This window comes from Cebidichthys violaceus, unplaced genomic scaffold (assembly GCF_023349555.1).
Source record: "Cebidichthys violaceus isolate CVI_PGR_0920_01 unplaced genomic scaffold, fCebVio1.0.p SCAF_21, whole genome shotgun sequence".
NCBI classification, from domain to species: Eukaryota; Metazoa; Chordata; class Actinopteri; order Perciformes; family Stichaeidae; genus Cebidichthys; species Cebidichthys violaceus.
In genome coordinates, this window is record NW_027176384.1 from 8,360,861 (window position 1) to 8,386,687 (window position 25,827).

A 25,827-nucleotide genomic window follows, 5' to 3' on the forward strand; every position below is an offset into this window, starting at 1 on the left:
ATAATAGTGTGCACTGGGGCTCATCATAATAGTTTGCACTCGGACCCATTAGTGTGCACTATAGACCCAACATAATAGTGTGCACTGGGGCTCATCATATTAGTGTACACTAAGACCTATCATAATAGTGTGCACTGGGGCTCATCATAATAGTGTGCACTGGGAATCATCAGTGTGCACTGGGGCCCATCATTATAATGTGCACTGGGACTAGGGGTGCAACAGATCACAAAACTCACGGTTTGGTTTGGATCACGGTTTTTGAGTCACGGTTTGGATAATTTTTCGGAACAGTAAAGAAAAGGGGAGGAGACAAATATAAATTTGCCTTCCATTTATTATTTAACTTAAAGAACTTCAAGAATACTTAAAGCAAATAACTTTGGGCTATAGTCTTACATAAAAATAAAAACATTGAAGCAAAATTAAATAAATAACAAATAAAAATAAAACATTCAAGAATACTCAATTCTGTTAAGTTTAAGTGCAACATGAGGTAATGTTGATACCCTCGTTCTTTGATCAATATTGAAAGAAAGAAACAGCCAGTGAGCAGCTTCCACTGTTTACACTGAACTGAACTGTGAGGCAACAACTTGGCTCTATGTTTACTTCCTGCCCGGTTATGTCATTCAAATACACAATAATGTTTACCATTACTGTGAAATGGTCTACAACTTTACATTTGTTTTCAAAAAGATGAGAATATCTACATTGTCTGGGGAGAGGGTAGACCTTTCTGTGGTGACTGGGATATTACTATTGGGCCTGTCTAGCTTCACTCTGCTGCTTCTGTCAGCACCTGCACCAGGTGTGTGTCTGTGTGACTCTCACAGAGGGGGCGTGTCTGCAGCACCTGTCTGTGTGACTGTCACAGAGGGGGCGTGTCTGCAGCACCGGACTGTGAATCTCCCACTCCACAGTGATGAAGCGAGCGGTCACAGTCACGTAGCTCTCCGTTGTTCTGGAGGTCCATCTGTCTGTGGTGATGGCAACAGAGGATGTCTTAGGTAATTCATCCACAATCCTGATCTTTTCCTCTTCATAGAGGAACGATCTTCATACTGAAGTGGTGCGTGAGGGGATTTCGTAACGTGGCTCAAGCACTTTAACCACTTTCAAATCCTTATTCCAACAATAAAGACCCCAATAGATGCTGTAATAGCTGTAGCCCGGTCTGATTCTGCACAAACGCTTTCTTAAATGCTGTGATGATACCTTGTTGTTGTTGTTGTTGTTGTGGTTGTGCATTGGCCCTCTTCGCTGACAGACCAGGATGGTGGCGGTACTGCCGTTGTCGTATGTCTTTCTCTTTAAACAACCCTCATCCCGTCATTATAAACATGTGACTTAAATAACGCCGGGGGCTTCTTCTGAATCTGCTCCGTTCACGTGAACACACTACTGCTTTATATCTGTTCATTGACACTCTTCATTGATATTCGAGACTTGTTACTTGAAAAGGAACAGCAGCAGTCAAACTTTATTACACACTATGATTAAACAAAACAAAAAACTATTAATCCGCTGTTCACAAGTGTGCCAAACCATGAGGTGTGATCCGAACCGTGAGTTGTGATCCGAACCGTGAGGTGTGATCCGAACCGTGAGGTGTGATCCGAACCGATCACGGATTGATCTGTGATCCGTTACACCACTAACTAGGACCCATCATAATAGTGTGCACTGGGAACCATCATAACTACCTTATGCCACTAGTTATAAGTCTTTTGAAGGTGTACTTTTTGCAACTTTTGCACATTTAATGCACACAGCAGAGTGCAACTGAACACAAATGACCAAAGGCCTCACCCGCAGTAGGTAGTTGAGTCTGGACAGTGATTCGAGGAAAATATCAGCTCCCTTATTGGTAAACTCATAGCGTCCGGCAATGAAGAAGAAGAGGGTTTTCTCCAGGTTGAAGTCCAAATGACTGTCAGTAGGAGAAGAATTAAGAATTACATTTACTCTCCAGTCAAGACATCGTCATATTCTGAAGTAGCTTGTTTCTGACAATATGTGAATGACCCTCTCCAGTTATGACACAAAACTATTTGAGAGAACCTTAATAAAACAGAAGAAGATGGATCAGAACTACATTAATCAATTCCACCCACCCGTAGAAGTGTCCTCTGACAAACTCCTGGATGCGGGCCTTGCTGGTGGAGTGCAGGTTCTGAAACTCGTGCATGGCTGAGAACTTCTTCACATTCAGCCCGTTCGGGGTTACCACATCTGTGCCATCAACACAGCAATAGGAGAGCTTCAGTTGTAGTTTCAACTTATTTATCGTCATGTACACAACAATTACAGAGAAGCAGTCGGCAATGAAAATCTTAGATGTCAGGCTCCCTCAAAATACGGATTAAATATGTATAAAGAAAAACACGCAAAAGTTTTAATCTAAGACATAAAGTAGTGCAGACGTTAAAACATAAGGACATAATATACATTTTAAATAAATACATTTGTGGTAGACACTAATTGCAAAATGTATAAACTGAATATAAAGAGGATTATAGTAGATGTATATGCATAATGAGAAGTAATTATCTAATTAATTAAGCATATGAAGGTAAAGTGAAGTTGTCAAAGTGATGAACTCAGGAGTTCGAAAGTAGCTGTCCCTGAGCCTGGTGGTGCAAGACCAGGTGAAGCTGTCTCTGAGCCTGGTGGTGCGGGACCAGATGAAGCTGTCCCTGAGCCTGGTGGTGTTGGATCAGATATTCCTGAACCTAGTGGTGCGGGACCAGATGAAGCTGTCCCTGAACCTGGTGGTGTCGGATCAGATATTCCTGAACCTAGTGGTGCGGGACCAGATGAAGCTGTCCCTGAGCCTGGTGGTGTCGGATCAGATATTCCTGAACCTAGTGGTGCGGGACCAGATGAAGCTGTCCCTGAGCCTGGTGGTGTCGGATCAGATGTTCCTGAACCTAGTGGTGCGGGACCAGTTGAAGCTGTCACTGAGCCTGGTAGTGAGGGTGCTACTCCCGGGCAGTGATGTAGACCTGTAGAAGTTGCAGAGTATCCTTGAGTTCCTTTTGAGCCTCCTCTGCCTGTGGAGGAAGAAGAGCCGCTGCTGACTCTCTCCACAACCCTGTCTCCTACAAAATGACGTTCTCATACAACTGAACTGCATGCTAAATTACGTTTCAAGGGAAATGTATTTTTTCCCGGATTATTGTTACAGTTGTTGGGAATGTCCACACAGTGATCCTCGGTACAATGTCATTGATGCAGTTGACGGTGTAGCTAAAAGTAAGAACTAAGTAACAAATAAAACAAAAAAAATATTAAAAATTATAGGTCTGGAAAAGCTTGAGGTAAATGTGTTCTCATGGTTGTGCTGGAGTACAGGTAATGGGATCAGCAAGAATCTCAAGCTTCATCCTCTGGGGACCATAAATAAACTTCCGTGTTAATCTGGCAGTAGATGTCTCGATCTAGACAGTGTTAGTGGGATGAAAAGTAATAGCGACTTCTTTAATGATAAAATTCTAACTATTAGAGACAAAATTACAACAGCTGTAAAACCTGACATATATTTAGACTCCTCTTCTCCCATCAACCATTGACTCTAACAATTTCTACATCTTAGCCATCTGCCTGTCTCTTAGACCCCATCCCCACTAAGCTGCTTAAAGAAATTTTACCCTAAGTTGGCACCTCTTTACTAGATATGATGAATATTAATGATGAGCATATCAGTCTTTAATAACCATGTACCACAGTCCTTTAAAGTAGCTGTAAAAAAAAAAAAAAAAAGTTCTATTTATTTTAAACATGTAAAGGAATCCTCTGTACACGCCAAAGTTAGTTACGGTCCTGCCTTAAGGACATAAAAACCTGTATGACAACTTCGCCCTGAAAACCTTAAATATAAATGTTCTAATGATATAGTTTCTCTAGATGGCATTGCCCCGACATCCAGCAGCACAGTAAAGAATCTCTGACTTATCTTTGATCAGGATATGTCCTTTAACTCCCACGTAAAAACAAACTTCAAGGGCTTTGCAAAAACATTGCAAAAATTAGGCATATCCTGTCTCAAAACGATGCAGAAAAATTAGTCAAAGTGTTTGACCAGAATGCAGAGTTACTTGTGGTTCCTTGAGTCTCCAAAAGTAGAATTAGAACCAAAACCTATCAAGCTCCTCTTCTGTGGAACCAGCTTCTAGTTTCAGTCTGGGAGGCAGAGCTTTTTGTTTTAGTGCATTCACTGCCCCGTTGAAACTCCCTGATGCTGTTATGGTCATACCGGATTTGTCCTATTAGAAATGGGGGAAATCAGCCCTTTGCAGCAGATGTCAGGAAAACATCCTGACTGCAATACAACATAGAACAACTTCAACTCTGCATCTCTGGGATGCTGCATTTGAGGATTTCAGCATCTTGTTTTTAATGTTGCCTGGGCCACAAGCTTTCCTTAGCCAGAGAGACTTTGCCTGTGTGGTCAATGCTTTCCAGGTAATTGGGAAATCAAGGGGATTTTGGTTGTCTTTTATTGTTTCTTCTAATGTTTGGAGTTTTTCTTTTATAATACATTGATTTGAATGAATTAGACTTATTGAAATGCCTTTGTACTTATTTTCACAATGTGCTCTCCAGATGTAACCATTATGGATGGGTATTGCTTGTGGTTGTTTTGTGTTGAAGTTGTTCCACATATCCTTTAAGTGATTTTGATTAATGCCATTCTCAAGTTTCATGTGGGTATAATTTAGTTTGTTCCTGAGTTTTTGTTTAAAATGTCATTATACCTAATGCATAGGGCTTGGTTGGTTGGTTGCCAATGTTTTTTATTTGTTAGTTTTCTAAGGTCTTTCCTGATGGTCTTGCATTCTTGATCAAACGATTTGTCAGCATTTTGCCTTTTAACAGGCTACTGTTTTGTTTGACAAGGTCAACTTTTATAGCTGCCTTATGCAATATCATATTGATCCTTTTTACACCATCTCTGGTAGGGACATGTTGATTTTGATCATACAGTATATTACCTTGTCACACATTAGATCAGGTGAGTTCAAGACCATGATGAATTTGTCTCCAGTGTCTGGATCCCGTCTCCAAGGAGGATTTAATCTATACAGCTTACTGGGTTCCCTTTTTGTGTCACTCATTTGACCTGAGAGTTTAAAAAAACACATTTTTATCGTTGTGGTCTGAAAGGGGAGCTTGTTGTCTGACAGTGAATGCACTGATAGTGGAGGGGTCCATGTCAGTGATTGCAAAATCTACAACACTAGACCTATGAGCTAAGGAATATGTGAATATCCAGAGACAGCCCCTCTGAACCTATCGTTAACTATGTACAGAACTTAAACCTCTTTGATTTATTTCAAAGTCAAGGTTGTTCCGATGGGTGACGCTTGGTGTGGTAAACAGGGGGGCTCAACAAACACATGGTGGTTGCCCTGTGGGTCAATTACATCAGGTTCAGTTTTAAAAATGTCTTCTTCAAAATAAGGAGAATCAACTGGAGGTATATATATATACCACAGAAATATAGATTCCTATCACTTATGCCCAGAGTTTGATCAAACCTTAACCAAAGGTGTGATTTACTCTGTTTTACTGACAGCAAATTTATCCTTAATACCACACCAAGATCTCTAATGTTCCTAGTAGAGGATTCTTTCTCTGTGTAGATGGAGTCCATCATGGAGGCCCCAGGTGACAATGGTTGTGTGGAGGGCCAGGTGGACATGGGTATGGTGGCGCAACCTCTTCTGATCTCCATAATATTGTCATGGATGACATGAGGAGGCGTGTCTGTCCAAGGCAGCAAAGTGAAGACTACAATGCGGGTGTCAGGGAATTCCTTACTGACCTGCTCCACCATTTTCCTCTCTGCCTCAGCAGTGTACCTATGGAGACTGTGCAGGTAATTTGTTCCTGTGTGGATCACCAGGTACTTTACCAGGAAAAAGCTTTTTTTGTGTCCAGGAATTTCCAATCAGAATCATCTAGCAGTCTTCAGGCTGAGTGAAGGCAAGTTGGGATGTGTAGAGCTGGCTGTTTGGATGTATCAGGAGGAGCCAGGCCGTTGTTGGGCTGGGTGCAGGGTGGGGCAGAGACAATGTAGGGGTCTGGGACACTGGCAAGGAAAGTCTGTGTCTCTGTACTTATCATTGCGGGAATGGATGAGAGGTGGTCTGACAGGTGTTGAACTTGCCTGGTGAAGCTCCGTTCTCTATTTTCAGCATCCTCTTTCACTTTGGCTCACTGAGCACAGAGCACACTGTTCTCTTGTTTGAGTACACCTCCTCTGAGGTCAGATGCAAAGGCATCATTGTCTCTCTTGAGCTGATGGAGCTCCTTTTTAAGCTGCTGCAGAATGTTTGGCCAGGGTCAGCTCTTTGAATTCAGCAAAGTTCAGCTCCAACAGAGCCCTACTCTCCTTCAGCAGGTTGGTGGAGCTGGCAGGTGTGGGAGGCGCAGAAATGTACAAGATGGGCTTCTCTATTGGGCTCTCATAATCTTCACTGTTGGAGGGGACATTGATCTTCTCAGGTTTCAACAGGGGGAATGCCTCTTTAAATGATTCCAGGTTGGCTTCATTCCCTTGGACCATGACCTTTCCTTTGGTGTAGTATGTGATGGTATACAGAGAGTTATCTTTGTCAAATTGTTCATCTACAAATGTGTAATCTGAACCGATGCCATCACTGGATTCACATGCATAGTTGCTGCAGAGTATCTTTAAGCGAAGAATATGAGGTCTTCTTCCTTCCTTGTTTTTGTTGGGCATAGTCAGGGAAGAGGACCTCTTGGTTTTAACGTAGTGTCTTCTCCTTGTGTTTCTCCCAAGCTGCTGCACTTTTAAATTTAGTAGGGTATTCAATGTCCCTGCTCTCTGCTCTGAGAGTTATGATGTTCATATCTGCCTGCTGCTCAGTATCCATGGCGATCACTTCTTTGTTTTACAGTATGGTAGGCTAATTGTTAGCTTTTCTTGCCTGAAAACACATTTTCTTTTCTTTGCATGCACTATTGGGATACACTACTTTACCATAACACTGCATATTGAACTTTGATCCTCTTGCTCATATATCTGCTGTGCAGAGGATTGTGGGTCTTAATAACAGAAAAGCATGCTGGCTTGCATACTGCAAAATGTGACCGGATGCAGAAGGACATCCTGGTATTTTTGGCATAATGCATTTGACAAACTATGTATTGGGACTTACTGAATGTTTTCTGGCATACTAAATAGTATGGTAGTATTGGAACGCACGTCCGTGGAGCTGACTTGAGCGCAGTAAAAAGCTTTCCCACCTGGCATCCTGTGCAGCATGTGGCTGGCTTCCACGGCGGTGATCTGGGAAACTGTGGTGAAGACATGAGCGCAGTGTACCGCTGCTCTCTCCAGGCAGTAACGATGGTAGATCTGCCTCTCTCCCGCCTCCTTGTCAATGTTGAACTGCAACACACACACAAACACACACACACACACACACACACACACACACACAACGGGTCGATACTGTGTGAGGGGCAATTATTTCAAGGATTCTCATTTTTAACCTTATAAGTTCAAAATAGAATTATTTACAAAAACATATTTAAGCACTGAAAGTAAGATCATTTAATTGAACTACATTTTTTACCAGAATGAGCCCAGCTGGACGAGTTAGGATGGAGTGACATTAAACATACCTATTCCAATATTCATGCTGATGGTTTTTGAGTGTCATCATTGTAAAGGATCAGTCTCATTACTGTGATATTTTACAACATCAGTGATGTAGTTCAGTGTCACCTAATCACATGTATAGACCTGCCTCTAGATGCTATTAAATGTCTTTGAGCAGTGACGCATAAAAAGTGGTGGCTGAAATATTGACAGCGCAGCCTGTGCTGCAACGCTAGTTCCATGGTCTGACTGGGCCACTGAGTGGGCGTATTAGGGTATTATTGTGAGTGCGGGTTCCTCTCAAGGTTAAGAGGGCCTATTTAATCCTGTCTCTTTAAAACAGAGTTGCACCAAAGCAGGTTATATGTATGACTGCTGTGCTTGCCTAATATGTTTTTTGTTTCTATGTGAATATGACAGTAATGCACGAAAGCTATGGACAAATAATGTTATCATGTTTTTGTTTTTTCAGACATTTCTATTTGGTCCGCTATCCCTGTAGACAAATCATTCTAATGTTCTTATAATCATTAGCCTATACTAATTATTTTAATATTCCAATGGTTTTGGCATTGTTCTCCCCACTGCTAATGAGTGTTAGGGTGCTCGCCAACCCCAGATTAACACGTTTTGGAACAAACTTTGTCATTTTGCCTGGCTATATTTGCTTTTTTTTTGGCGCTATATTTCGGAGCTACCTCTTGGAAACGTGCTTATGATCTGACACCTGGTCACTACGTTTTTTTAGTCACCCAGAAACACAAAGTAAGAAAATACGGGCTGAGGACCGGGTCTCTGCTTTTTCTATAAGCCTGCTCATTGTATGTTGTTAGTCATCTTTACAGTTACATATATTTATTTGGCAGATATTTTTGTCCAAAGTGATGTACAGATACAATCCAAGTCACAGTAGATCAAGGTGAATTCAGGATAAGTTACTCAGCCCACAAGTTCAAAGTTTCACATGCCACAAGGCTTGCAGGTGCATGAAGGACGAACATATAAGCACCTAGCTAATAGGTAAAGAATAGGGGAAAGAATGTCTTTATATTTCAATTTATTAATTTATTTACAGCGTGATTGTCTGGTTGAGCCTAACGCTATGTGCACACCACAATGATAAAAGCAACCAAACGACCCAGCGTGGCCAGCTACATTGAAGCAAACCATGTTCCTCAAGTGTTGACATAATTATTTGGTTAAACAGCATCTTTGCTTTGTAGTGGGTCACGCCCGTCATACAGCAATAAGTATCGGGCGTCGGCTTGTAGCTTCATGTCACTTCCTTTGAAAATGTCTTGTAAAAAGTTGCTGTGTCACTGGTTTTGTATATGCAGCCTAGGATCAAAGCTGTAGAGGCTTCGAATCCTGTTTTTTATTGTATTACAGTAATTTATGTCTTTCTGGATAATAAATGTTACTGTGAAACCCTGACCTATAGCACAGACAAGCAGTGACTTTGGGAACCAGACTCGTGTTTTTACTACAAGACACTTATTTTCAATGGAAGGCGGTGCCAAGAATCCACCGGTGTCATGAATCCACAAACTGACGCCAAACACTTCAAATCAAAGATAAGCTGGTCTCAACTTTATTCAGGACTTCAATGACGCGTTATCTTCAAATTCTGATGGCAAAGACGCCAACATTTTTTCACAAACATATTGATGCTACACCGTCACAGCTCGACACTGTACACTGTGGTGTGTTTACTCCACGTCACATGTTTCGTTGCACTAGTTGGCTGTAGGTCTGTTCAAAGGCATTTTTGGTCCCCTTGGAATGAATGAACGAACTGGGAGGTTCCTCACCAATTCTCATTAGTCCACTGCCAATTAAACCTCAACATGTTTTGGTTATCCACTCACAGGAGATACAACTAGTATGTCACATGAAATAAAAAAGATTACTGTGTATTAATTTAATGTAATGTATTTATTTATTAATTTCTTTACAAAATGCATTTCTAGATCTATGGTTCCATGTTCTGCTTTGTTTCCTCTATCCTGGCTACATAGTGTCAAGAGAACTGAAAATGCATATTGATATGATTCCTCTAGACTTGCTGTTACAAACTCCTTGTCTGTCAATTATCCATTCAGCCACGAGTGGCCTTTACCTCCATGCTGACCTTTAGCATGCCAATTACAAACATCACCCTGAGCCCTCAGCACACAACTCAACATCACTAATGATGCTCTAAGTGGCTGTGATTTGTTGGCTTGAACCTTTGAATGTGAAGATGAATCTGGTGAACACAACTACGTGTGCATGTATGGGTGCAAAAAAGCCTTATTGCTATTGTCATGGTTTGTGGATTTGAATATGTTGTTCATTTGGACAAGCAGAAATGTGTGGAGATCTCCAGGTCAATATGATCACTCATGGTTAATCATATGGGCAGCATGAGAACACCTTGTGGTTTTGGTTATAGATAGAAGGTCATATGTTCATGTGTTGTTTTGTAGTTACATCTGAGAGTATTTTCTTTCTCCCTTTCAAAACCTGTGGATTACTGTGGCTCCAAATGACTCAAAAATCAAGAAATTAAACAGGGGACTTTGTCAAAGTTCCTGGAATGTTGAAGACACCTGTTTTCAACAAGCAGCCACCATCATGACCAACAGTTGAAACCAACGAGGGAGTCCCTTTGTAATATTTATTTTTTTTTGACTGTATGAGAATCCTTTTAGAATGTCTCAACATACACAAAGCCAGTCATTAAGGCTTTATGGAGGGTATACTGGAGTTCTAGTTGGATGGTCAAACAGCGTCTGAATCCCCTCCCCCAACACAACGTTGGATTGGGCCCACTCAATGCAGTAATTGGTCAGGTGTTTATGAAGTTGGCAGGATTTACACTTGAAACTAGACGCTCCTCTCTTTTTCTCAAATCTTCATATAAATACGTTACTTTTCATGTGAACAACGAAGTGCAACACCATGAGACAGATACTTTGATTGAAACCTTTATGGCTGCTTAGAGCTGCTCAAAAAACTCATGAATGTTTAATTTCAAAAGTTACAACCATATTGCAAAATAATTTGCCTCCAGCCACAAACACGTAAAAGCATGTTGAAAAATCCACATTCTTAAAATCGAGCTATTCTGAAATATAACAAAAATAGAATCTGACTTGGTACAGGCAGATACTCAATATTAAAGGATTGAAATGTGTTCAGGAGTCAAAAACACAATCTTAACATCCTTAGTTTTGCCAATCAACTGCACCCCAGCAATCCATCCCTTCATCTAGCTACAGTCAATTTACATCGGCTCTCCAGATCATTCAATTCGTCAATGTGCTATCAACGCTTTCATGTTTGCTCAAATCAATCATTTATACAAGAAAGGTGGATCTTAGTTGGTAATTCCACTCATTGAAATATTTGTCTTTCTATTTGTGATTGATCATCTAGGAGATCTTGTGCTTCTAGAGAGTGTCAGCCTATCAGAGCCTGCTTTTACTGCAACAAGCAAGCAGAAGGGATGAGATTTTCTGTCTCCACTGATTGAGATAAGAGTCAAACACAGACTCCAGACTTTCATTCAGGAACCCATGGCAAGTGTTCCTAATCTATGAATCAAAACAGGGCCTTCAAATGAGAAAATAATGCAGAAACTGGATGGCCTGCTATGTGACCATATTTGTTACACTCTAGTTTTCAACAGTGACAGTATGTGCATGCTTCTATATACTGATTGGCCAAACTCTGACCAAGACTTCCTCTTTCGTGTGCCGGTTATTGGTTACAAGCTGATTAGCAACTAGAGAAGCGAGAATGGAGCTGGAGTTGAGAGACAAAGTGTACGACCGGATTGTTTCACAAGAAGCCTTTACTCAGTTAACAGTTTATTATTTAGTGGATAAAAAGTTTCAGCCAATACGTTTTCTACTGCTCTCCTCAGACTGATTACCTGCATTCAACCAAAACTCGCTCGGTAACACTTTATAATAACTACACGCTACGAAGCATTAGTTAAGCATGAGTAAACACTTTATTCATCATTTATAAAGCATTGTTCCTACATTAAGACTCATTAGGCTACAATTTATAACAACAGTCATAAATGTTTTATTCTTGATTAATAAGCTTGTCTATTATGTGTTTGATGATTGTGTTTTCATACTTTATAAATGATGGATTTCCCATTTGTAAATGAAATATTATATATATATTACAAACAATTATTAAGGAATTGTAAATTATTTATAACATCCTTTATAAAGTGTTAGTAAATGATTAAAAACGTATTTAGATGTACATTATTCATGCATTTATATATATATATATAATGATTTATATAATTTAATTAATAATGTACTGTGAACGTTTTACATCCAGCCATGTTCACCTGAAGGACAATCTGTTTGTTTTGTTTTTTACATGAATGAATGGCTGAGAGGTTTGTATTTAAGAGTACATTGTTTGCATCTTGTAATAAATATTGATATGTTCTTGATCACTTTGTGTTTTGTCTTTTTGTCTCTTCTGTTGAGAGGATAACAGAGACTTTTGTGGGTTTTGAGGCACTGATGGCCTTTCATTGTCATTTATAAATGCTTTGTAAGGCATAGATAGTCCTCACTTTAGATGAGGTCACACAAAATACTTAACTAACGACTAGTAACTACCTAAATTGATCATGAATTGCAGTGTTAATATGCATTTATAAAGCTAACCATTAGTGCATATCCAAATCATGCATCTAAATAAGTTTTTAATCATTTACTAACACTTTATCAAAAATAAAACATATATAACTGTTGTTATGAATTGCATACTAATGAGTGTTAATGTAGGAACAATGCTTTATAGTGAATAAAGTGTTTACTCATACTTAACTAATGCTTTGTTTAGCGCGTAGTTATTATAAAGTGTTACCGCCCGCTCAAATGTGATTGGTCAGCCAAGATTACAAACGGAAACCAGAATGCTTGTCCCATTGTCTACAGGTTCTGCATTCATATGCAGATACCTCTCACCTTTTCCAGGTTGTTGTAAAAGTCAGCATTTCCAGCACAGAGATATCGTCCGAGCAGGGTGGCGTGTGTAGTGAAAACCGTTGCCATGGGGATCTTGCGGGAGCGAGAAAGAATAACGCTTGGACCTGCCTGCCACTCATGGAAATGACCAATGACATTTGGCTTATCTCCCAGCTGGTCTGTTAACTGTAAAAACAAAGTGGGAAATAGCAGTGGTTACCTAAATTCCTCTTGTAATTAACTTAAAGCTGTACCAGGCAATATCACACTTTTGTAACCGTAAGATGGCAGCAGGAGATGAAAGGTTGAAATGTAGAGAATTGACTGATAAGCAGTGAACAGCAGGTTAAACATCAGCTGACCTCTTTGAAGAACCAGGCGATCAGGGAGCCCAGGATGAGCGAGTCGTTGGCCTCTCGGTCGTCGTAGGGCAGGCCTATCTTGCAGGTCTCCCACAGGTCTCCCTTCCAGCGGTCCAGGTTCCAGGCTGCAGAGCCAATGTCAAACAGGATCACAAATGGACTGCCTTCGATCAGCCAGCGGCCAAAATGAACCTGAAGCATCAACATCAGCAAAGGAAGCCCAGTGAGAGAGCGAACATTTTCGAAATCAGTTCTCATAATCTATTTCCAGTGTGCTTGGGTGCACTGAAGGCATACTGTGATGAGAGCGCCACACAGCTGCTGGCAAGTAACAGTGGTAGAAAAGGTTCAGTGTCTTTTCTTAAGTAGAAGAAGAATCCCTATATGTGGTCATTCTACATTTAAGATCTGACTTTAAAAAATAATTTCTTAAGAATTTGTTTCTTCAGCATTTATAATGATAATATATCATAATATGCAAGAAGTCATTCGAATTTATAATTTTATGCACATTTCCCTGCAAATGAGCCTGACATATTAGTTACCTTTGAGAACGTTAGGATCTTCATCTTCAGGTTCTCTACACAGTGACATTGTTTGGATGGTAGAATGAAAGGAATTCTTAAAGCAGTATAGCAACTAACATAAGCAAATATATGGTAAATATACTGTACTTGTATAGTCTTTTCTATTCTTCCGACCACTCAAAGCTCTTTAACACAACATGTCATCATTCACCCATTCGCACCCATTCATACACTGATGACAGGAGCTACCATGCAAGGTGCCACCTGCTCATCAGGACTATCTAACATTCATACGACATTCACACAACGTAGGAACAGCCTGCGGGAGCAATGCAGGGTTAAGTGTCTTGCCCAAAGGACACATGGACATTGAAGGATTGAACGACGACCCTGCTCTACCACTGAGACACAGTTGTTGTTATATGTAACAATATATATATTAATAATATATGTAATCATTATTTATGTACTCTCTCTCTTACCTGGCAGCCGTTGTGGATTAGAGCGTCCATGGCCTTCCTGATGGCGGGGTTTGGCGGCTCACAGCCTTCCACCTGGGTCTTAAAGTTCTGTTCGAAGTAGGGCCCCATCATGTAGTAGTTCTCCCCCCATTCATCCACCGTGATCTTGGCTTTGGTCTGGATCACTGTGTAGATTCCTCCAACTGCAGGTTCACATGCAAAGACAGCTCTGAACCTGTTTTTTTTTTACTTCTTCTCTACATTCAACATTAACATCATTGAATAAGATGAAGGTGATGCAGTTTTACATTTGGGACCCTGTTCTACTTTAACCTATGAATAAAGGTCAAAGGTCAGATGGTCAAAAGGGCTGACAAAATGAGCTATCATGCTTGTTTGTAACCACTCATTGTTATTTCTTTCTTTTATGGCGGTTCAAGTGACATGTGGACATCAAAGTTTGGTTGTGTCCCATTTTCCTCAACAGGAAAAGTGGCTTTAAAATGCTCACTGAACAGCTGTTGTTATTTATCAGTTCACTAAACTTGTCATATTGCTGGTGTGGATTGTTAGTCTTATGAAGTCAGAACGCTCAGTGTAATAGTTTGACTGAAGTAAAACATTCCTGTATAATTTGTTATAAGGCTTGTGTACGTCGATAGCGATTTTTAACGGGTGAATCTAAATTCTACATGTATATAGGCCATCATGAATTTTGAATGCAAATGTTTCTTCATTTTCAAAAAGCCCTAGATATTCTGAATGAGCCAATGTGCAATACATCCATGAGGGGAGCTACTACGAGACCTAAATAGGGACAGTGTGCCAAGACAAATTTTAAAACTTTATACAGTCGATCTGTTGGTTTGGGATCTTAAAAGTCAGGACAAATCTGAGATGGTAAATACACTCGTACTTTAATAGCTCCTTTCTAGTCCTTGATCACTCAAAGCGCTGTACACTACATGTCAACATTCACCCATCCACACACACTCCTACTCATGATAGAAGCTACCATACAAGGTTTCACCTGCTCACTAGGATCTAAACTAATCATTCACACACCGCTGGCAACTGAAACTGATGATTTAATGCACATGAAAAATGGAAAATGAAAACACAAACTGATCTCACAAAATCCATCCACCAGTTCAATGTCAAATCCCAAATAATCTGTGGAGGCAGAACAGGCCATCCACTATCGGGGGTTCAATCTCCGGTTCCTCCAGTCCACATGGCAAGAACTCCAAGTCACTCCTGAAGGCTGTGCTATCGGTGTGTTTGTGTGAATGATTAGATTAAATCCTGATGAGTAGATGACACCTTGCATAGTAGCCTCTGCCATCAGTGTAATGTGTGTGAACGATGAATGATGACATGTAGTGTTAAAGCGCTTTGAATGGTCGGGCTAGAAAGGCTTTATACTTTATATAAATGTAAATCCATTTACCATTCAATGTCCTCTCTGTTTTTACCGCTTCATTATGGCCCTAGTATTCAAGCAAAATATATTATACCTTTTAATTTTCTTTTTCCTCTTTCCTATAATTTCTGCATGTAAAATGATGATGCATACTTTCTGTAGACAGACGCAAAACAAAGTGTGTTTATCCAATGCTGAAATTCTCTTCTATTAAACCTAAATGCTCAAATGGGTCTCCAGTAATCCTGTGTTGATACTGGGCTATTTTGTGTAGTTTGTCAAACACAGACAGAATTTTCTATTTTGTAACAGACTAAAACATGTGGAAATGTTTGTCCCAGTCTCTCACGTGGCAACAAAAAAGACAAATATTGATATGAACGACCATGAAAGAGCCCATAATGACGTCTAAACTGCATCAGAGAGCTGGCGTTAGATAAGAGCTGAGAGCAGAGAAAACAGCAGAGAGGCCAATAACCTCTGAACTGTTTGACACCATGACCACGTACTGAAGCTCAGATTCACATCGTGAAAATGATTACACAGATTATGAACATGAACAGATTGAACATGCACATTTCACAGATGCACAGTGCTTCAGGTGCTATCAAGTCAAAATCATAGATTACAGGAAACACTAATCACAATATGAAAGCAAAGAATATTATATGACATTGATCAGATATGGTATGTGTGACCATTGTCTTTCAACCACACCATTATATAACCACAGCATGGTTACATTAGCCTTACACACCACAGGATACTGGATGACATATTGGGGCCCAAACCAAAAGTTGATGTAGTCACTGATGGACAATCAAGTAACAGGTTACAAAACCTCCACAGTCCCCAAAGTACAGAGATCATGACCTGAGTATCCTCAGTAGTATGTCTCTGTCTCTGGCTCTGTCAAGGCTTAATTAAAATCAAGGTATCATGACAAACCCACTTTCACCTTAACTTCATGTCCAGGGATTGATCTATCCAGTTTGTCAAATGTTTCCATGTTAGTGCCTTTGATTTCATTATTGACACATGTTAGCATCAGGAGGCCAAACCAGCCAGGTAATAGCTGTTCCTCTTCCACCACTTATCTGCAGCTTAATGTTTAACTCTTCAGAGGGAACTGACTCTGTCTCCATGCTCACTGCATTTCAATATTTGCTCTTTAGGGGGTAAAGAGGCAGTTTACACAAGGTAATACTAATACCACCAAAGTCAATTCATGTTTTCATTTCCTTTGATCTTGCACTTATACTGTATCCAAATACTTAAACAGGACATACCGTAAACACTTGTTTCAAGTAGAGTGAAATCAATTTTAAAAAACTGTCATTTTCAGTATTCTGTACGAAGGCCCTCTGTAGTTGAACTCATGCTTACTGCATGGATGCATCAATTCAAACATGTCATTTCTATTGGTAATGTGTGCATCATCACACTTGTGATCTGACCTTTGTTGGTGACCTCCCAGGCCACCTCAAAGAGCAGCAGGTCCTCCACAGGCAGCTCGTCTTCCTCCCAGGCCGGCAGCACCCCACTCAGGGACGTCATGGACAGGGAACGTGACAGCGGCATCTTAGAACGTCTGGAGGTCAGACAGGTACCACCGGGAATTTAGAGCTGTGGCAGTCTGTAGCGAAATCCTTCAAACGGGTCTGCAGGTGAATCCTGGGCTCAGCTGGGACAGTCCTCCTGGTCAAGGTAAGAGGGACCGATGGGAGTAAAGAGCTTCCACCCCGCCTACTAGGGCTGACCTCCAACCAGCACACACACACACACACACACACACACACACACACACACACATACACACACACACACACACACACAGAGGGTAAAAGGTTTGGTGCAGTTCTTGCTGACAGATAGATAGGCAGTTTTCTTTCAGATAATTACTTTTGACATGTTTTGTCTTTATTCATGTTTTTCCTTGTTTACTTGATTAAGTTTATTTGACAGCTGGTTGCTTGTTGAACAACAGTGAAAAACTGTAAATGAGCCAGTGTTTGCCTAAAATGTTAAAGATGTTTGAAAGGTACCCTACAAGTAGAATACAATGACATGACTTCATATACACAACCTAATATATAATAATAAACATTTGACACTTCACAGTATAGATAAAAAAGAATTATGAGGAGGGAGGGGATGTTGCAGTTGCATGGTTGGGCCAGGAAGACGTCTTCTGTAGTTGCAGTCCTATGGAGCCCTCTGGCTTGTCATAAGTGTGGTGCAACAATGTCTCAACCTTATATTGTTCCCATGAGAACATGCCAAAAGACAAATGACCACCTCGAGAGACACTGTGTTGAAAACTGAGAATATTAAATACACTTAATATATTAATTGGAGATACATTTTAGCTGAATTTCAGGAGCAGGACCACGCCTCAACCACTCCCCCACTTCCGGCCACACTCCTATAAATATCTACCCACTCTAAGCCTCGGCCTGTTTGCATTTTCCACATTCGTAACCAGAATGCAAAAAAAAACGGAAAAAAAAACTATCTTACCTTGCCTTAAACACGGATCTGTTCCTCAGCCCATCTGTCGACGGCGATCCTTTTGCCTCCACAGAGGCCACCCATACATTCCTAGAAAGCCCTCGATCTGCTGCCCTCTCCAATAACCCCAGGGATACCCACAAGACGCCGCCAACCGCCACCGGGAGTATCCAGGCAGCTCAACGCAGCCAAACCCGCCGATATGTCCAACAAGCCAATCAGCAGCATCCACCCGCCAGAATCCCTCTCTCCATTCAATCCTACGATACGAAGATTCATCGTAGCACGTTGTTAGCAGATTGCAGCTTTAATCTCATATATAAGAGTCAAAATGACATTCGTCTCGACTCACGTTCGATTTAATTTGTCCTCGCTCATTCATTATTAAATGCCATTGCAGTAAGTAATACCATCAAAGTGTAGTTTAAATTCTCTGCACAATGATATACAACAGGTCGTCGCAGCTTCCACTTTGTTACCACATTTCGACTTTCGGCTCATTAACTCACCAAAGTCAAAACGCCATCCAAACATCTCTCGACTCAACCTCGATTCGATAGGTCCCCACTTGTTTAATTCATGCCGTGGCTGCAATACGTTTCACTATAAAGTGTCATAAACTCTTCAAAAATCAAAACAACATCCAAACTAAAATAGAACCATTAATCTACCGTGCAGTCCGTCTCGACTTGACTCAAATCCAATAGTTCCTCACCCATTCAATTTTTGCCATCGCTGCATCATGATCATCATCATGATGTCATGTGACTGTTCTCTGTTGGGTTGTGACTCATCATGTCATATGACTGTTCTCTGATGGGTTGTGACTCATCATGATGTCATGTGACTGTTCTCTGATGGGTTGTGACTCATCATGATGTCATGTGACTGTTCTCTGATGGGTTGTTACTCATCATGTCATATGACTGTTCTCTGATGGGTTGTGACTCATCATGATGTCATGTGACTGTTCTCTGATGGGTTGTGACTCATCATGATGTCATGTGACTGTTCTCTGATGGGTTGTGACTCATCATGATGTCATGTGACTGTTCTCTGATGGGTTGTGACTCCTGGGGATGTCATGTGACTGTTCTTTGATAGGTTGTGACTCATCATGATGTCATGTGACTTTTGTCTGATAGGTTGTGACTCATCATGTCATGTGACCATTCTCTGATAAGTTATGTCTCATCATGATGTCATGTGACTTTTTTCTGAAGGGTTGTGACGCCTGGGGATGTCATGTGACTGTTCTCTGATAGGTTGTGACTCATCATGTCATGTGACTGTTCTCTAATAGGTTGTGACTCATCATGATGTCATGTGACTGTTCCCTGATAAGTTGTGTCTCATCATGATGTCATGTGACTGTTTTCTGAAGAGTTGTGACTCCTGGGGATGTCATGTGACTGTTCTCTGATAGGTTGTGACTCATCATGTCATGTGACTGTTCTCTGATAGGTTGTGACTCATCATGATGTCATGTGACTGTTGTCTGATAGGTTGTGACTCATGTCATGTGACCGTTCTCTGATAAGTTATGTCTCATCATGATGTCATGTGACTTTTTTCTGAAGGGTTGTGACTCCTGGGGATGTCATGTGACTGTTCTCTGATAGGTTGTGACTCATCATGTCATGTGACTGTTCCCTGATAAGTTGTGTCGCATCATGGTGTCATGTGACTGTTTTCTGAAGAGTTGTGACTCCTGGGGATGTCATGTGACTGTTATCTGATAGGTTGTGTCTCATCATATCATGTGACTGTTCTCTGATAGGTTGTGACTCATGTCATGTGACTGTTCAATGATAGGTTTGGGACTCATGTCATGTGACTGTTCCCTGATAAGTTATGTCTCAACATGATGTCATGTGACTGTTTTCTGAAGGGTTGTGACTCCTGGGGATGTCATGTGACTGTTTTCTGATCGGTTGTGTCTCATCATGGCATGTGACTGTTTTCTGATAGGTTGTGACTCAACATGATGTCATGTGACTTTTGTCTGCTAGGTTGACTCCTGATGATGTCATGTGACTGTTGTCGTCATCATCATCATCATCATCATCATCATCATGTGTGCTTCGGACCTCCCTCCCTGCATGCAATGGCAATGGTGTATTACACCAATGAAAGTAGAATATATTTAAATACAAACTAGATTTTAATTAATTTTTTATTAATAACTGTTCTGCTGCTGCTCATTGCAGTACTGTAGCCAAACTGGAACCTGGATTGCTCAATTACAGTCTTTCTACTTTTGTTTCAGCCCTGTTTCTGCCACTTGATTATTGAATGCTGACGACTTCACTACTTTTCAACATGCAAGTGTCATATTATCTCATAAATGATCCCAGCAGCAAACCAAGCTTGCAACATTTCCCAGAAGAGCTGATGACTTACACATTTCAGTACCTGCAGCACCGAACAGCTCCGCAATTTACACAGGACGCAGGCGGCTGTGATTGGCTGTGAGCTGTAGGAGCATGAGGTCACCTGGTGGAAATATAAAACAGGTCTGATAGGACTGACCGTGTTAGTACCTGCTGAGAAGTGAACATAAACACGTTCATCTGCAGTGTTTGGATGCAGAGAGAGAGGATCATGAGACTCACGGCTCTGGTTGTGGTGTGCGGGCTGATAGTTGGTCAGGATGGAGGCAGAGTGCGAGCGGCTCTGCCGGGATTTGACTCTGCTCAGAGGAAACGTGCACCAGGTGGGTAACCTAATGACATGACTTTTAACTGAAGATTTGATCATGTTTTATTCTTTATAGAAAGAGTAAATTTCACGTGACTGGTATAAGGTATGTAAGATACATTTTATACAAGTACTTCTGTACAATTCTTCAAAAAAGTGACTTATGCTTGTTTTGAATATTTCCTGTAATTCATGTCAGAGGGAAATATTTGAATTTCTACTCCACTACATTTAGTTGACAGCTGTAGTTATTTCGTACGATTTTACATACAATACATAGATCAACCTATGAAACGTAACTACACTAATCTAAGAGTACAATGCTTCACTAATAATCAAATTAAATGATACATTTAAAAACAACAATAATAATAATAATTACAATAATAAAGAAAAAGAAAATAAAGTAATATTTAATTTGACCAAAATCGTATTTCTAGACGTTGTTGAATGCAGGATGTTTACTTTTAATCTGGGCTCTATTTTGGGTCAGTTACTGAAACTAAAGTAAATCACTAAATCTATTTGAACTTAAATAGACTGTGTATGTGTTTGCTGCCATTGTCCTCAGGATCAGTCCTCTCTGCGCTCACGAGAAGAACTACCGGAGAGTTTCTGGCGGAGGATGCCAACCCGTGTTTCTCCCTGAGAGAGAACGAGGAGCAGCGGCAGCTCCTATGCAACGACCGCAGGAGTCAATTCAACTTCAACCCGTTCGGCCTTCGCTTTGGGAAACGCTACACTTACAGAAGAGCCGTTAAAAGAGCCAGGACAAACACACGTTCACCCCTCTCTCTTCGCCCCTCTGTCTTCTCGCGATAACTGGACGAGCCAAAACAGATGGTCTTTGTCTGAGAACTTGTGTCCCATAGGTGAAAAGTCAACATGTGTCCATTTGAGTTTAAAAAAGCTCTTTTGCTTCAGATAAAAATTATGTTTCTCTGAATAAAACTTTTTTACCTATATTGACTGTGAAATTATTTTAAAAATTGGTAAAAAAAACAAACATCAAAAGAAAATACATTAAAAAAGGGAAACATACACTATTTACTATATACTATATACTGCAGCAGACACTGACAATTTGTAGCATGTTTTCTCTGAGTCATCTCAGTATTCAACCAATGGACCGTTATGCTGAATAGGAAAACGCAAGGCTTAACTTCACAACAAACAGTGCTGTATTTGTGACATTTCAAAAAGCTCATTTGTAATGTTGCAGTGGCTTGATTCAACCATAGGATGTCACTGCAGACAACATGCAGCAGTAGCAGCTAGAAACGCATCGTTCATGTTTTCAGAGAGTACATCAGTAAAAATAAAATGATCATTAGAAAACCAAAATACAAAACTTATAATGAACTGAAATTGAATATTAGTCAAATAAAAAATAAATTGATGAATTTAGATTTAAATAACAGAGCTACCGTGTTCAGGGGACTCCACAATGATTAATAATAGATGAACTCATCTTACCAATATATTTAACATATAAACTACTGTAAGAAACAACCATCATAGACATTTTATATATACTGTATATATAAGATATTTCTTTCAAATTAGTTAAGTAATTAATGTCATCCAAAGAAAAAAACATTATTATCATTATTGTAAAAAAAAAGTATGTTAATTTGCATATTGTTTAAATTGAAATAGCCAGAGCACATGAGAACAAGTGTGTGTTCCTATCCCCTGATAGTATGTGATACTTTAAATTAGGACCCATGGCAAACATCTGATTCATCTATTCTGTTCCATCTGTTTAAACTGCATAGGCTGCAGTTGGGTGCTTTAGACTGGGGACCCCCAGGACCCCAATACATTAGAAATTTAAAAGCACTAATTAAAACAGAAACAGACTACAATGATATTATTGTCGTTGTAAAGCAGGGTTGGCAATGAAATGCAGTTTGTAGTCCCATTTTGCTACATAAAGAAAACACACAATAAAACAATGTGTAATATATATATTGTATATGTATACAATCAATATATTATGAGCCATAGGAACGAATGAATGAAGTCTGCTGGTTCAGCAGCTCATACTTCTGCATCTCTTTCCAGACAGCAGCAGGGTGAACAGGTTGTGGCTGGTCGGTTTTATCGTTTAATATCTTTTGAGCTCTTCACAGGCTCCTTTTGTCATGAAACAAAGTCATGAAAAATTGGAATGATAGAATAAAGCACCTTATGACATATGACAAATAGTATACCTCTGGCCTGCAGTCCCAGTCGGCAGTTTTACTTAAATTCTATAAAATATAAAATGTATTGGGCTAAGAAGTAGAAAATCATGATGTATACATACAATTCACTCATTAACAGCATTGTATTTACAATAAAACAGTAAGAGGTAATGTTACATTTAAGTTCAGTTATGTCTGTTCCTATTGCAACAGAGGGTTAGGGGGTTTCCCTGTTTATTACTTAAAAGGAGACAACTTTGCATGTCATAAATATATTTATAATATTGGTGAATCCAAAGAGATTGTTTCCTTCAATGTTTTGGATTGGTTGTCTTACTTACAGACATAAATCCTTAAGCTTGGAAGAAAGTCTTCATATTGAACAGATATCTTAAATGCTCATAAAGGTGACAGACTGTAATAGAAATGTTGTGTTTCTAATATAATAAAACCTGCTGTTGGAACATTGAAAATGTCATTGGCAGTTAAGAAATATGTAACCACCTAAACAAACATTGTTATCCAATTGATGTTATAGGTTCAATCAAATGAATAAATGTCTCTCTAAACAGAGTCCTTCTTTGTACAGTGGTGTATTCTTCACAATAAAATGATTAGTATCCTCACAGGTTGTATCATTAACAGAATAAACCACACACAAACACACACTAGTCTTCAGCAGGTTCAACTTTATTAAGTTACACACAACACAAGGTCCAACAGAAGCATGTGGAGCTGGACGTTCCCTCTCCCTTTGCTAACAATGAGGAACTTCACACTGAGTGTTTGCTGTAGACGAACACTTCTAGACGAAGGCGGGAGGAAAACAGCGCCGTCTTGGATTTTTGGGGTCTTTGTCTGAGTGCTTCACTGCAGGGAACTAAAGGAGGGACTCATACAGCGAGTGGTGGAGAAGGACAGGGACAGTTTGGGCTTTTTGAGACTTGTGCTTGATTCTGGTCCAAACAGCTGATAGAGTACAGTAACACAGGTCACCTCACATCTCCTAACACAAACACAGTAACACACCAACATCAGCCTACTAACTGTGGGGAGAGATTCCTGTTTCTCTTTAAAGGAGCACAGCCGTCTTTCTTAGACTTAAAGGTGATATAATGGTGACATAATGCAGCACTGATATGAAATCATATCAGGCTGGATGACGTATGCAAAACTGAAATTCTCACCCACACAATCTTTGAAAGACTCTGGTGTTCTCCTTCAAAATCCCAGCGGTTCAGTGTAAAGAGGGGGCCATTATAAAAGGGGTTTGTGCGTGTGGACAGGCATCGCGGGTGTGTTCAGATGTCCTTGAGGTCCTTCTGGATGCCCCACAGCGTGTCGGCGCTCTTCCTCAGCTGGCCCACCTCGCCGTCCGTCAAGGTCATGTTGACCACGCTGCTCACGCCGGTGCTGTTCAGCACGCAGGGCAGAGACAGGAAGACCTCCTCACCAATACCATACATGTCCTGACACACACACACACACACACACACACACACACACACACACACACACACACACACACACACACACACACACACACACACACACACACACACACACACACACACACAGAGAGTGAGGGGAGGAGACGTAGAGAAACACACACACACATACACTCAGTATATATGCATCCTTGTGCCTCTCTCTAAAAAAGTTGTGCTCATGTCCTCAGAGGACAAACATGTCCATGTCAAAATCTAATATAACTACCAAATATTCATAATTTGAACCCTGTTCTTTAATTTGTTTACATAATGCCTTACAAAATATTTTTTTTTAAAAAGGAAATAAAAAAGCCATTATGTGATGCACAAGGCTTACAGAGACAGTATTAACTGAATACTTATTACATCATATTACAACTTGGTACTTATTAGCTTTTATTTTCTAAAAGTGATGCGAAAAGATGGATATCAGTCTCAGGATGTGATTATCCCTCTAGTATACAGAACCTATATATAAATATAAATATATATAAACATAGATATATATATATATATATATATATATATAAATGTAAATATAAACATAAACATAAATGTAAACATAAATGTAAATATACACATAAATATAAATATAAACAAACATAAACATAAATATAAATATATAGACTAATCATTCAAGTGGAGGCAACTATGTAAGTCAAGTGTGATCTTTGATGATGAGTTAGCAGTAATATTCATTACTATCTTGTCTATTTAAATATGGCTTGTGTGATTACCAATGTTGAATGCACTTATTGTAAGTCGCTTTGGATAAAAGCGTCTGCTAAATGACTGTAATGTAATATAATGTAATGTAAAACTAGATTACCATCCAGGCCCTGGGGTCCTGAAAACCCCATATTCATTGTTTAAATTAATTGCAAATGAAGCACCACTAAGGCACAACATCAGCTGAAATTATTTGGAAATCAAGGTATCATTACACAAAATTTGCATTATGGGTAATAACATCAACTTACCACAAACAGCAGGTCAGTGATGGCTGGTAGTAGTGTGTGTGTGTGTGTGTGTGTGTGTGTGTGTGTGTGTGTGTGTGTGTGTGTGTGTGTGTGTGTGTGTGTGTGTGTGTGTGTCAGACCTTGACCATGGTGGAGACCGGATGGACCCGGCTCATGTTCTTGACGATGCTCTCAGTCAGGTCTGCCACGCTCAGACCGATGGCCCAGTTAGTGTAGCCCTTCAGCTTGATCACCTCGTAGGCGCTGCGACACAAACAGCCATACAGTGTGTGTACAGCCTGTGTGTATGTATGTACAATTCACATACATCTACATGTATTTACTAGCCACCACCCAGAACACCATGGCAACTCTATGATCTGACCCTAACCCTGTAAAAACCTGACCCCAACAGATGTGAAATCCATTTCATAGTGATATCACAAATGCACAAATAGAGCTTCCCATTATATCATCAAAGATATATGTCATTTAATAGATTATCATAAGCCTATTCTGCAGTGCAAGAAATGACATCATTGTGTAATTCATCAGACTATTTAGCGTCAGTTACCAAAGGC

The 25,827-nt window shown here is 40.1% G+C and overlaps 3 protein-coding genes across 3 annotated transcripts in view; 1 reads left to right on the forward strand and 2 right to left on the reverse strand.

Annotated features, from left to right (window-relative positions):
- gys2 (glycogen synthase 2) overlaps positions 1 to 17,077 on the reverse strand; it is a 29,517-nt gene extending 12,440 nt beyond the window's left edge. The window contains exons 1-7 of the mRNA XM_068717164.1: positions 16,855 to 17,077; positions 13,996 to 14,177; positions 12,987 to 13,178; positions 12,625 to 12,810; positions 7,279 to 7,423; positions 2,118 to 2,235; positions 1,813 to 1,933 (exon numbers count right to left, since the gene is read on the reverse strand). Coding sequence (XP_068573265.1) covers positions 1,813 to 1,933; positions 2,118 to 2,235; positions 7,279 to 7,423; positions 12,625 to 12,810; positions 12,987 to 13,178; positions 13,996 to 14,177; positions 16,855 to 16,978 — 1,068 coding nt within the window. The 5' untranslated portion in view covers positions 16,979 to 17,077. The remainder of the gene's footprint in view (positions 1 to 1,812; positions 1,934 to 2,117; positions 2,236 to 7,278; positions 7,424 to 12,624; positions 12,811 to 12,986; positions 13,179 to 13,995; positions 14,178 to 16,854) is intronic.
- kiss2 (kisspeptin 2) lies at positions 17,047 to 21,466 on the forward strand. The gene is made up of 3 exons (XM_068717175.1): positions 17,047 to 17,104; positions 20,488 to 20,624; positions 21,180 to 21,466. Exons 2-3 carry the CDS (start codon positions 20,495 to 20,497, stop codon positions 21,428 to 21,430), a joined length of 381 nt encoding a protein of 126 aa, XP_068573276.1. The 5' UTR covers positions 17,047 to 17,104; positions 20,488 to 20,494; the 3' UTR covers positions 21,431 to 21,466.
- A 2,000-nt stretch (positions 21,467 to 23,466) lies between these two features.
- ldhba (lactate dehydrogenase Ba) overlaps positions 23,467 to 25,827 on the reverse strand; it is a 9,962-nt gene continuing 7,601 nt past the window's right edge. Inside the window, 2 exon segments of the mRNA XM_068717171.1 lie at positions 23,467 to 24,266; positions 25,387 to 25,510. Coding sequence (XP_068573272.1) covers positions 24,099 to 24,266; positions 25,387 to 25,510 — 292 coding nt within the window. The 3' untranslated portion in view covers positions 23,467 to 24,098.